Source organism: Atta colombica, unplaced genomic scaffold, assembly GCF_001594045.1.
Source record: "Atta colombica isolate Treedump-2 unplaced genomic scaffold, Acol1.0 scaffold51, whole genome shotgun sequence".
NCBI lineage: Eukaryota > Metazoa > Arthropoda > Insecta > Hymenoptera > Formicidae > Atta > Atta colombica.
This window is the reverse complement of record NW_017259541.1, coordinates 1435095-1448150: the sequence shown is the minus strand read 5'-3', so window position 1 is coordinate 1448150 and position 13056 is coordinate 1435095. Positions and strand designations below refer to the sequence as shown.

At 31.6% G+C, this 13056-nt stretch overlaps 2 protein-coding genes across 2 annotated transcripts; one reads left to right on the top strand and one right to left on the bottom strand.

The window, feature by feature from the left end:
* Positions 1–1429: 1429 nt before the first annotated feature.
* LOC108691731 (oxysterol-binding protein-related protein 2) lies at positions 1430–8990 on the bottom strand. Its single transcript, XM_018199604.1, has 9 exons — positions 8728–8990; positions 7858–8059; positions 7661–7770; positions 7392–7550; positions 6852–7052; positions 4799–4988; positions 4379–4495; positions 3901–4118; positions 1430–2111 (listed from the first exon to the last, which is right to left on the bottom strand). Exons 1-9 carry the CDS (start codon positions 8757–8759, stop codon positions 2009–2011), a joined length of 1332 nt encoding a protein of 443 aa, XP_018055093.1. The 5' UTR covers positions 8760–8990; the 3' UTR covers positions 1430–2008.
* Positions 8991–11380: 2390 nt separating this feature from the next.
* LOC108691719 lies at positions 11381–12340 on the top strand. The gene is made up of 2 exons (XM_018199585.1): positions 11381–11583; positions 12118–12340. The coding sequence occupies exons 1-2, from the start codon at positions 11381–11383 to the stop codon at positions 12338–12340; spliced, it is 426 nt and encodes a 141-aa protein (XP_018055074.1).
* Positions 12341–13056: the final 716 nt, after the last annotated feature.

The window sequence follows — 13056 nt, the reverse complement described above, 5'->3', positions numbered from 1 at the left end:
GTGTGTGTGTGTGTGTGTGTGTGTGTGTGTGTGTGTGTGTGTGTGTGTGTGTGTGTATTTAAATCGTAACTCATTCACGATTGAAGTGATGAGTTCGTATACTTGAAGGCTGCGTGATTTCAACTGAAAGTTATATCATCTGCAAACGATGAACTCGAGTTACAGCAGCGCATGCTACAATCAGCTCGACAAACTGATAGGATTATAATTCGAAAATCTAAATTCCAAATCATACCGAATCCCAAAAAATATCATTCAACGAATATTATGACTAGAAAATCATAAATTTCGCAAGAGCAAGAAAAGTTTTGTCTCTTTTCCAATTTACTTTCCATCTTCTGTTTTCGGCCTGTCTCAAAATATATCTCTCGATTGATTATATATAAGAAAGATTCTGGCTTATTTTATAGCATGAGTTAGAATTCAAATGTTCTTCCACGGTGTAAAACACATTCGGCTTTTCGAAAACCTCAAATTATTGTCGTCCTTCCTAAATTAAGCAGTGTCAACGCACATACAACTCGCAAAATATTTGTCTGAAAGTTTACCCTAAGAAGCATCTATCGTGCAAAAGATACATATCTACTTGGAAGCAACAACGTAGTTTATTTCGCAAAGATATACACATACTGGATCCTTTGCGCCTCGCGGTGTTTTTAATCTTTATGTGTGATATTTCCTTAGAATCCTTAGAATCCTTAGAATTCTTAGAATCTTTGGCACCAAAAGTTGCTGAGAAAAATGTCTGATTGAATTAATTCTGGTTAAGAATGGACGAATCAGAATTTTCTTAAAGATATAAGAATTTTAGTTAAGATAATTGGAATTCTGATTGATGTAATTAGAATCTTCTGATTCGTCTATTTTTAACCAGATATTTTTCTCAGTGTGCGAAACATGAAATCCCGCTTCTTTCCAACGTGGCGTCTCGCAATAGTTGAAATTCAGTGATTTTTCCAGATTAAAAATCGAAAATAACGCATAAAGTTTTTACGATAAATAATTATTGCTTGAAGCTGTCGCGCAAAATCGTTCGGTCCGTCTGACTTTAGTACAATGTATTATACAATCGCTGTATTTACATGAAAATCTACGGTGTTCCTGCTCAAAGAGTTAGATAGAATTACACAAAAGAAAATCGACACAATCATAGTTTTGATGTTTACAATATCAGATTTTTGTATATCTTTAAATAAATTATATTATTCACTATTTTGTTTTCATTGTGAAAAAATGATCCATTTATCGATCTAAATTTCAAATTCTCAATTGATAAGATAGAAGATTTCTTCTACATTTTCTATTAAGTATATTTTTGATATAAATATACAAGAATATTTTTTTCCTCGAATAGAACTAAGTTCTCGTATTAACATCGAAACGTAACTTGATTGAATTGATAGATTGATAGAAAAGAGTTAAACGTGCGGATAAATATTTGATGGTTTAACCGAAAAACCTAGACTAAAATAACAATCTGTATTGAAGTTACATAGAATGTTCCTGAATTATGATATCATTTCAAACTTAGGAAGAAGGATCCTACATAAACTTCAAATCAGTTTCTGTCGTCTCTTACTGGCTTCTTCAAGCAGGGATACTATGAAAGAATCGCCTTACCGATCCAACATGGCTTATAAAAATAGTATCAGAGACAGGAAGCGCGAATCAATGATACAATCGAATGTTGAATGAAAACCATAAATTCTGGTTCTCAGAAATTGATTTTCGAATGATATTCGCTTGTATTTTTTATTCGCTTTCTTCCCACGTCGAAGAGCATGGGACGAAGTTCCCAGTTCTAATTTTTCGCTCGAAGAATCTCGTACGCAAGATCTGCTTTTAATTACTTTACACAAAGACATCGATTTCTAATGGCGTCTATTATCGAGCTACGCACCTGTCTCTCTTAGGCAATTTATTTGTAATTTTTCACTAATGACTGCTCAATTACTGATCTTCGGTGAGCATTAGTCGGATTAATGGAAGATAACGAACTCCGTCTTCATTAAAAGATGTCCTCGACATCGGTGTAATTACGGTCCCAATATCTGCCCAAATACATCCAATCTTCTTGGCCAGTGTAAGGACTTATACCAGACTGGAACCACCTGCACATTTAGTTTTTATAAATGAATGAAGAGGATCATTCAATTAAATCTTGATAATATTTGTGTGAATTTCCAATTCAAATAAAATTGTAATATCCATTAAATATTATAATATATAATAATATATAAGAATATAAAATTTTAAAATAATAAGAAAGAGCATACAATCACATACACAAGTTGTTTTTCGCACAAGTCATATATTTAAAATTAATACATATAAACGTTTCGGTCAAATCGTAACCATTATCAGTACAATAAAAAGAATGCGAATGTTAAATACTAAAATAGCAAATTAGGTTGTCGCAGTACAAAAATCGGAAAAATTAATTCTGTCTTCATAATCTCCTTTACATTAAAATCAAGAATTCTTCTTCATTTGTATGTTAAAATACAGGATTGGAACACTAGATTCTAGTAAAACAAATATCTATTATATTTAAATTATTGTCATTCTTTTAATAAATTAGGTGTACTTAATTATCAAAAACTTATCCGTGTTTCCACAATTATCAAATATAATACGATAATGCAATGTTAATTATGTTTGAAGAATAATTAGCGTAGGTGGAAAAATATTCTATACGATGGTAAGACTGTTATGTACGAGAATTCAGTGACATTGTCAGCAATTTACGATAGTATTTATATCTATTGGAGGAAAAGGAGAAGGAAATTACTAAGTCGGGATAAAATATTATATTAGTAAGGGGAAAGTATTTTTTAATAATAATAATAAGCATAAAAATATCAGGAAATCGTAACGTATCACTTTGTTTGTTTAAACTTAACTCTTGCTTCTTAATGTGTATCATCTCTGATATCATTCTTTCATAATATGATGTTTCAGAATCTATATTGTGTTGTCCCAATCAAATCTGTGATCATTTTTTAATTGATGCTAAGAAACTACAGATATTGTATTAAAAGATTTTTTTATATCGGCTTTATGTTCTTTCAAATGAGTATTGAATTTCTGTTTAATCTGAACATAATTTTAAAAAATTAAACAATGTCGTGGCTTATTTCGAGCTTTTAATTAGAATAACTTTAAATTAATAAAATTAAATAATATAAGAAAAGAATATAAATACTAAATAATATTCTACATAAACATTTCGGCTTACAAAGCCTTTTTCTGTGTTAAAACGCAGAAATACGATATTAAATTAACAAACCAAATAAACAACAATGAAAATTAAAAAAAACCATCAGTGATGAAGTGTCAATATATAAAAGATTCAAACGTCAAAAGTATTATGACAGATTACAATAAAATAAGAAGAATTTAAATACTTCAGTCAATAGAAGATTACATTATGTTCCTCGATAAAATAGTTTTGCCAAATTCCTCGATTGAAATCGAGAATCCAATTTGTCGCAAACTTGTACAAAACGATTTGTAAAATAAAAATAAAATTGCGATATCTCGTATGTTGACTAAACGAAGAGACAATACTTAATTTTTTAAAGGACACCGCACTAATCTTATGGAAAATGTCTTTCTGCGGATTTGACTAATTTTTGGATATATAAAATGATATATAAAACTTTAAAGGTCCATTTTACATGATTACTAGATCTTTCAAAGCTTGTAGCGCGGAAACGGCTCAGACTCAAGTTGTATTCATTGAAACATTTGTTCAGAATAAAGAGAACTACAACATATCCAAAAATTAGCCAAATCCGCAGAAAGACGTTTTCCGTAAGATTAATGCTGGGTCCTTTTTGAATTTATCTGAATCTGGACTCTTTCTTAAATATGTTAAAATAAAATGTGTAATTATACCTGGGAGCGTATTCGTTTCCTTTCTTCTGCTTGCGCACTTTACGGCTATTCCTCTGTTTCTCCTCCAGTCTAGCTTTTTCAGATGCAGCCCCATCTTGATCGCCGTTCTCCAGCTTGCGAATATCCGGTCTTAATCTAGAGTCGGTCGGACATAGGATTTCTCCCATGTCAGGTTCCAATTCATTCAGTGACATCGCGAACGTTGTAAATTGATAATACTACAAAATATGCATTATGTCAAATAAATCGATACACCTTTGAAGTAATTATTTTTATCAAATTGGTAAAAACCTGTTGTAAGAATAGAGAATAATTTAAAAAATATTATATTATAATAAAGTAATTCATTATAAAAACTTATAAATAATTATGTTATTAAAACGTATACTATATTTCAGAATTTAAAATTATAAATAAAATTTTGTAAAAAATTAATTGCCGTATTTGATTAATTTGTCCAAATGTTATTTCAACTAACATCCGAACTATTGCTGGGTCTTGGTGTAGCTTCCCACAATGTAACAGATCCTGGAATTTCGTCCACAATCGGAATGTCGTCAACGACTGTATTGCCAAAGGGCTCTTCTATTGCATCCTTTATATTAGAAAAATATACAAGAGTTTCAATAATGAGTACATTTTATGCGGAAAAACAGATTAATTTGTTCAGCAAAAATTGTTTTATATTAACAACTATGTTAAATTATAATAATGCAGTGCTTGACTATGTCTTTATGTATTGAGTGAATTAATTAAAATTAAAAATTACAAAAAAACTTTCGATTTCCATTCAAGACCATTTTTATATATTTTAAAATAAAAAAAAATCATTTCTTAATTAATAATTAACTTCCCTATAAATTAATTAAATTCCCTGAATAAAATCTAAATTTTATACTTGATGCAAGGGCTTGAAAGCTCCAACTTTAAGACTGTGGAGCTTTGCCAAAACTTTCTTATGTCCTGGACTGCCTTGTGGGCTTTTGGCTTCTAATTTGATCTTCTCCAGCGTTTCCTCATACAATGAGGGCTCGCACGATCGTAAAATTTCGGTCCATTGGCCATAAAGGAAGAGTAATTTTCTTTTCCTAAAAAAAGAATATAAAGAAACAATAATAAATTGCTAATAATAATAATGATAAACTGCTTTGATAAAAATAAAAATCAGAGCGTAAGTCAAATGTAACGAAAGAATAAACGAAAATAGATCAAGGAGGCGAATATTGAAACATCAAAATGTAAAAGCTTAAATGTAGAAGCTTAAATGCTTCTTTTACATTTCATAATTCCAATTTTCGCCTTCTAGAAGTTTCGTTTATGCTTCTGTTACTCTCCCTTACATCCGATTTACGCTTCGATTTTTATTTTCATCAGGGTGCTTTGCTTTATTCCAATTTAAAATTGAATAAAATTTATTATGCAAAAGTAACATTAGTAGGGGGGGAGGGAGGGATTTTAATCATGGCTAGAGAGTGGAGCGGGGCGCGGTATTCGTAAGCGCGGGGAGAGGATAGCGCGGGAAAGATCCCTGGTCGACGGTATCGGTGTTTATTAGTCATGCCAATTATTAAAAGAAAATGATCGATTTTCAGAATCAATTCATTCATTTAAAGATTTGTTCGCACGCTCCAACATGCTCCAATATGTTTGCGTCATCGGAATCAATATGGCGACTAGATATTCGCATCGCGTTAGAGTATACTTCATGGATCAATTAAGAGTACATTTGCCTCACCTCAGAAGATGGTACGATTGGGACATGTCACGCACGCATGCGTAATGGTTAAAAACGTACTGTATCGAAAAAAGTATTTCAGATCAATTTTGTATAAAAACGCGTTTATTAAATGCGTTTTTATACAAAATGGATCTGAATTTATTAAATGCGTTTTTATACAAAATGGATAAATATAAAAATATAATATAACAATATAATATTAATAAAATAAAATAAAAAAAAATTTTCATTGATCATTAGAGGTTTGCTCGCGTCGCATGCTCCAATATTCTATTATAGCTCACTTCAACATGCATATTGAATCAAAAAAAAGTATACAGGGTATTCCAAAAAGGTCGGGATACTTGAATATCTCAAAAATATAAGTTTTACAGAAAAGTGCTTCAGACAAAAGTTGTAGGGTTCGAAAAGATCTATTTACTGAGCTTATCAGTTGGATCTTAGATGGCGTTGCCAAGATTAGGTCAAGGTCACATCAATTTTTTTAAGTGGCGGATCCTATTTTTTATTTCAAAATCTAATAGCTGGTGTCAAGAGTTTTCCAAAACACTATAATAAAATATGTTTTCACGAATTACTTTTCGAGTTATATAAGGCTAGAAAGTTACAGTATCGCCGGCAGCATTATTCAAGGTATCCGACCAACAGCTAAAACCTCTTGTTCAGGATTATGTCATGGATAATATTTGTTGAGATCAAGCTCATTGTTTCTCTAATTTTCATTTCATCAACGTCGCAATCTCGATCTTTTAACTTTTATATCATTATGCATACTTTTATATCATTATGCATATTTTTGGCAATGTCGCAGTTGTATTATAAATACATTGATGATGTCATCATCTGAACATGTGACATGTCAAGTAGTTTTGTGGGCGAAAAGGAAAAAGAGAGATAGGAGAAGACGGCAACGTATCGAGAGAAAGATGATAAGTATACGAGATACCGCAACGCATTTTTGGGAGAGTGACGTCACAACATGGCGGCATGTATCAATCATATCGCTGTTTATGTAAATACCAATACCGCCGACCTTTCCCACGCTATCCCCTCCCTTCTCCCGCGCCACCGAATATCCTCCCTCCTCCGCACTCCCCCCCCCTCCTCTGGTCCCATGGATTAGAGTCCCTTCTATAATGTTACTTATAAATGACATTTTTCCTTTTATGCTCCATTCTGCCTCGTTGATCTAATTAATTAAATTAAAACTTACTCTTGATTTGTTATGAATCCCTCGACACGATGGACGTCCTTGCCATTCAACGTACTTTTAACAAAGCATAGCTTAGCTTTTAAATTATCCCCTCCATGCTGTCTGATCTCCAAAGGGCCTGACTGCTCCATCCATAACTGGCCTACCAAGACATTGTGAAGGATGCAATTGACGTTTTGCCAAGTGTAGGACTCCTTCCATCTATTCAAACATAATCATTAACACATCGAATATCTTTTAAAAAAATTCAAATATAAATTCCAATAAAGTTCTCTTAATATTGTTTTAATTTTTAATAATAATACACAGCATTTTTCTATCGAAAAAATTAATATATTTATGAAAATAGAGAAATAAATCTAGAATCTAGAAATATAATCCGTTCCATGAGATTTACGTTTTTTACACCTTTGAAATTCAGAGATCATTTTGACAAAAGAGGAAAGATAATTATTAATTATATAAAATAAATACAAATTACTACATAAATTAGTTTATTGTAATTATTATTAAACTTGAATAACTTATTACTGAACTTACTTGGGTAATTCGACCGTGACAATTCCTTTCGGGTGTACTTCCAGTGATTTCCCCCAAAATTTCAATTTGGGATGGATGCTGCCATGAAAGATGAAATCCTCACTGTCAGCATAGAACGCGGACACTGGTGGATGATGCGAAACCTGCTCGCATATTATCCTGAAGAAGATTCGAAGAAGAAATGACTTCCAAGAGATGGCAGTAAAATAATATTAAACAAATCAATTTTAATTAGAAATTAAATTGACGAATTATAAATAATTAATTACCGGAAATCTTCGCGTTGCAGCTCATATGTCTCGCCTAAAATTGGATTGAAAGGTTTTCCAAAGCGCTCCCAGTTCGAAGCGAGGGCACTCACAGCGAAAGCTGCGACGTACTGCGTAATCATTAATTTCGTTTTATTAATAGTAACGGATTATTGATTTATTATCCTGATTAAATTTAAAGGCAATTCTTCGCGCACCTGAAGCCTTAAGATTGGCGATTCTTGCTGGGATGCCTGCTTAAGTAATACGGCGTACTCCATATATTCTGCGACGCGTTGCAGGAAAGAGAGAGGCTCGTTAAAGATAACCGGCATACTGGTCTTGCTGATGTCTTTGCCCAGCTGGAGTGTCATTGAGCATAGATTTACTTCGGAATGACCCGGAACTGGTAACGATGTTCTTGGAAAGAATAAAACGCGCTTTGATAAAAAATGAGTAAAAAATTTTTTTCAGGAAGTAATCTGATTTTTTTTTTCATAAATAAATATCTAGGATAATTTTACATTCTATTCATTTGAAATCACTATTATTAATAATACATTGCATATTATTGATTGTTTTCTGATTTATTGGCATTTGAATTATACGAACATTATACGATTGATATTATCATTACACGATGAATATCATTATACGATGGATATTATTCACAATTTTCTGAAAAAAAATAAGAGAAACAAACAAATATTAAATGGAATAAACACCTTAAGTAATTTATTATAATAATAATGTTAAAAAAATTAAGATTTTAATTAATATAATGTCTTGTTATTGCGGATTTTCAATAAATATGACTAAAAGAGGAAACAATGTTCATTTTACGAAATTCCTTTTATTGGAACATTTTTTATTGGAATATAAAAATTGAGGTATAAAAGGATGACTATTCCCGAGGGTTAAAGTTGAGTAGTTTTTCTTATACAAATTTAAAAAAAACGATAAATGAGGAATTTTTATATCTCTGCATCTTCGAATATTTGCAGTTTTCAATGCGACTGTAAATTCAAAGTTCCGAGCAATATTTATAGATTCGTAAATTTAAACATATCGGAATTTATTGCCCCAACCTGTAACGACCTGATATCCTTTCGTTGGCCATTGTAAGACTCTGTCGTGGTTATTGAGCGTCCCGACGATGGCAGGAGCTTTCAATCTGTCGTTCTTGCGGGTCGATATTTCGATTTTCACCAACATTGACCAGTGATTATGAAGCTTTATAATTTATTATTGGATATGTAAAAATTCAAATCATTCGACATTTTTTTCACTGAGAAATTTGACAGAAATTTCACAATTCTTCAAAATTCTTAAACAGATAATTGATAACTTAACGGAATTGCGCAGATTTTTAGATTTTCACAGATATTTACAATCTCCGATGTTCATTCAAAAAATCAAAGTTTTATGTAAAATTTGTCAGTTAAACATTTGAAGATATCAATTTTAGATTCTAATTTAAAAATCTCTAAATTTGACAGTGGAATTACTTAGAAGTTAGAGTCAGCCGGTTTTTGAATTATCAGAAAGAATTTGGTGCATTTAAATTTGTTTGAAAAAATATATATAATCTAAAATATTTAATTAAATTCTTCGAAAAATCTATTTTTATTCGTCAGAGAGATATTTCACATAGTTTGATATTTGGAGTCGTGAATAGTGTGGATGAATTTTTGGGATGTTCAAACTCGATCGACAAACTCGAGGCTCTTTCGTGGCCGAACAAGAAAAGGAGAGAGAAGGGGACGCGGTATCTAAATGGACCGTCCGGTTCTCCAGAGAGAAAAGCTTTGTCTCGCTATCTCGGCGACATTCCGACAGTTATTCCGACAGTAGTTCCGATTAACTTGGAAGCCGCAGATAGTGACACTCGCGAAGGATTCTTGTGATCCGGCACTCGCTGTCACTCGCTCATGACTGTCGGGAATTTCGGGAGAAGACCGGAAAGAATGACGAGGTTGTTTCAGCTTCGTCTCACGATCAGCTGTATATACTTGAAGACTGTTGAGCTCGCGGGTGTGACGGCGAATTCCCCCTTTGCTTTTGGAGCAAATATCAATAAATCCGAGCATGACCGTTGAGCACTCGAGGATTTCCGTTGGAACGACCTATTGATTCGTTCCTAAGAAACGACAGGTTAAATTTGCAAACTTAAAAAGATCTCGACTTCCTCAAAATAATTAATGCCTTGACTGTCAATAAAGTTTAAATGTATATAATTTATTTTCAATTTTTAAAATATAATCTTCCAATTTTTTTCTCCAAATAAAATGATAAACTGATAATTTTATTCTCCTTGCGCGTTTTGAGAATTTAGAAATAATAAAATAAATAAAAACTGTCTTTAACTTTTTAATTAAGGAATCATAGGAAGTTAATTATTAATAAAATGTTCCTTTAAATAAAAGATATCTTATTTTAAACTAATTAAGAAATTGTCTTGAATGAAGAGCAAATAATTTTTTTGCGATTTTGTTCTAATATTATAACTCCTTCAATTTTAAAAATTTAATTAATATAATTAATTTAATTAATAGGTAATACCAAGGACTGTATCAATATGATTTAACTATAGCTGTCATATACGTATACACAAAAATCAATAAATGCAGAGGTGGAAGGGCAAAGTTTCAACAATGTGAACGAACATGTTAAACACCTACGATTGAGAAAGATGATAACGTCACGCGATCAAGCGGCCTGTGTGGAAAGTACGGGATGAATTTAATTAGCACATGCCTCATATGCACTGTCGAGACGATCGAGACCACAATGCAGCCCTCCTGATAAAATTGACGCAAGACACGAAGAGCATTCACCAAAAAGACCATTGAGAATGCAAAGATCTTAACTGATAAGAGATACGTTTTTCATCGAACTATTTCTGAAATCTGAAACTACAATTTCACGTTTATCAATTTTTCTTGTTTAAATTATAGTGCTTCGTCAAATTAATCTTCGATTGTTAAATTCGTTTAAATTCATACTTTGTTTTTTTTTCAGAATTTTTACCTCCAAGTTTATAGAATTAGATCTATATGTATATTTTTTAATGATATAAAAGTTGAATTCTTATTGTCCATTTTTTATTATTGATCCAATAAAAATATGGATTCTCAATGATTTAGCGATCGATAATGACATTCGGCGGAGGATTATTTTCTATTATCAGATTGATATTTTTTACAAGTCGCTCTCGTTTTTATTGTTCTGAAGAGTTCAGTGCTCTGTGAGCGCATCGTCGACGACTCGGAATAAGAATAAGCCGAATCTATTGATTCACCTAGAAACCAAATCGATATCCGTACGAGGTACAGGCACTCACTTCGTTACGAATCAGTCAATTTTGCTCGAATCGTTCGTTGAGTTCGTCGTCCGTCAAATCTGCTAAATTCTCCGGTCTCGAAAATCATTATTTTCGCTGAGAAACGATTACGATTTCAAAAAAGATTGTTATTTTATAATCTTCTACGAGTGAAGAAAGTGCAAAGAAAAAATATGGCATTACGAAACATTGCGTTTGTTAAATCAATGAAACTTAGTTTGAATCTAGTAATGAAACTAGTTTACTGATGAATAAATGTAATGCAAATCAAATTAATTTGGAGAAATTTTTCAGTTTAAAAAGTGTTTGAAAATATTTTTTATTCACCTAATAGAACTGAGATCGAATTTTTCGAATTGTTCTAAAAAGTGGTAGAAAGTTAATGTCAAATTTCGAAAATGAATAAAAAAGATAACTTGTTGGAGGATGAGAACTTGAAAATTTCTGAAGGCCCTCAAGAGCTTAAGAAGTCTTCAAAAGCGGCGAAGGAGAAACCTGTGTTTCGCAAGTACCGCACGAAGCATATGAAGCAATTTCCGGAATTATATCGAAGTGATGTTTCAATTCATCCCAGTTATACAAACTTGAAAATCTTGCCTTAGTAAGAATTAATTCTCAATCGATCAATTAACAGAAATTAATTAGATATAAATAAAAGAAAATCATTTTTTTATATATCAAAGTTTGTTGTATCTGTTATAAAGCATTAATTTTATAAACTCTTCATTACTCGCATGGAATGTCCAGTACATCTCCATTTTATAAATTTGCTAAACGTGTGTGAATATTATTTAAACATTATATACATATATTATTATATTTAACATAAATTGTTGTCACAAATAAAAAATTTTTGCATTTATTTTTATCCAAAAGATATAGAATATTATCAATCTTTATTTAATTGTAAATCATCAAAGAGAACAATAAAAATAGAGATATATATAATGTTAAAGTATCAGAAACACGCAAGTTAAAAAAAACTGCACGAGTAATGTAGGGATTAAATGAGACGTTCTGAAAAAGTTCACACCGAGACTTTAAAGGTCACTAGCTTTTTATAAAACTTGTATAATTTTATAATATTTATGATATAGTTCATAATTAATTACACAATTAATTGTATTTTTTTAAGCCATGTGGTCTGCAGGCAACGCGTGCAAAGGATTAAGCGACAATCATTTCGGCAACTGAATCGTGAGATCACGTATTTTGCTATGACCCAAACTCTTGCTCTCGATGGTGTGAGAATCGATCGCGTCTTCAGCATTGGCATGTTGCCGAAGATGTTAATCGTGCCAGATCCTTTAACAGAGAAAGAGAGACGCCGACTGAACGAGCTTATCGAACATTCTTAAGAAAGCCTTCGAATAATTTCTATGGGAATAAGGATTTTTTTCCCTTAATTATCTCTGCTATTAATTTCGTAATTAATGTCGATCTGTTTAATTACCTGTAATTGTAATTATATATATTAATAAATTTCTAATTATTTTGTAATTATTACTGATATGTACAGGGTGTTCTAACAGAGTTCGTGGAGAAGTAGAGCGGACTAAACTGAGATGGAAAGTTCTCTACCATTTCGCAATTTTCGCAATAGTTAACAAGATATTAATTGCTAAAAATTGTCGAAAATTGGTCTTCAATCATTTTTTTACTATCAACTTTACAGAAAAATTGCAAAAGAAAATTCATTTTCTTCTTATAGAGCTCTATGAATTTTTTCAGTATTTTCTTATTTTATCAACATAAGAAAATACGGTATTTTAAAATTCTGAAAAAATTCTAAAAAAATTCTTAGAATTCTATGAAAGAAAATAAATTATTTTTGTCTCTTGTAATTTTTCTGTAAAGTTAATAGTATTTGAGTAAAAAATTATTGAAGACCAATTTTCGGCAATTTTTAGCAATTAATTATCTTTTTAATTATTGCGAAAATTGCAAAATGGTAGGAGATTTTCTGTCTCAGTTTAATCCGCTCTGCATGTCCACGAACTCTATCAGAATAATTATCAGACACCCTGTGTGTGTGTGTGTGTGTGTGTGTGTGTGTGTGTGTGTGTGTGTGTGT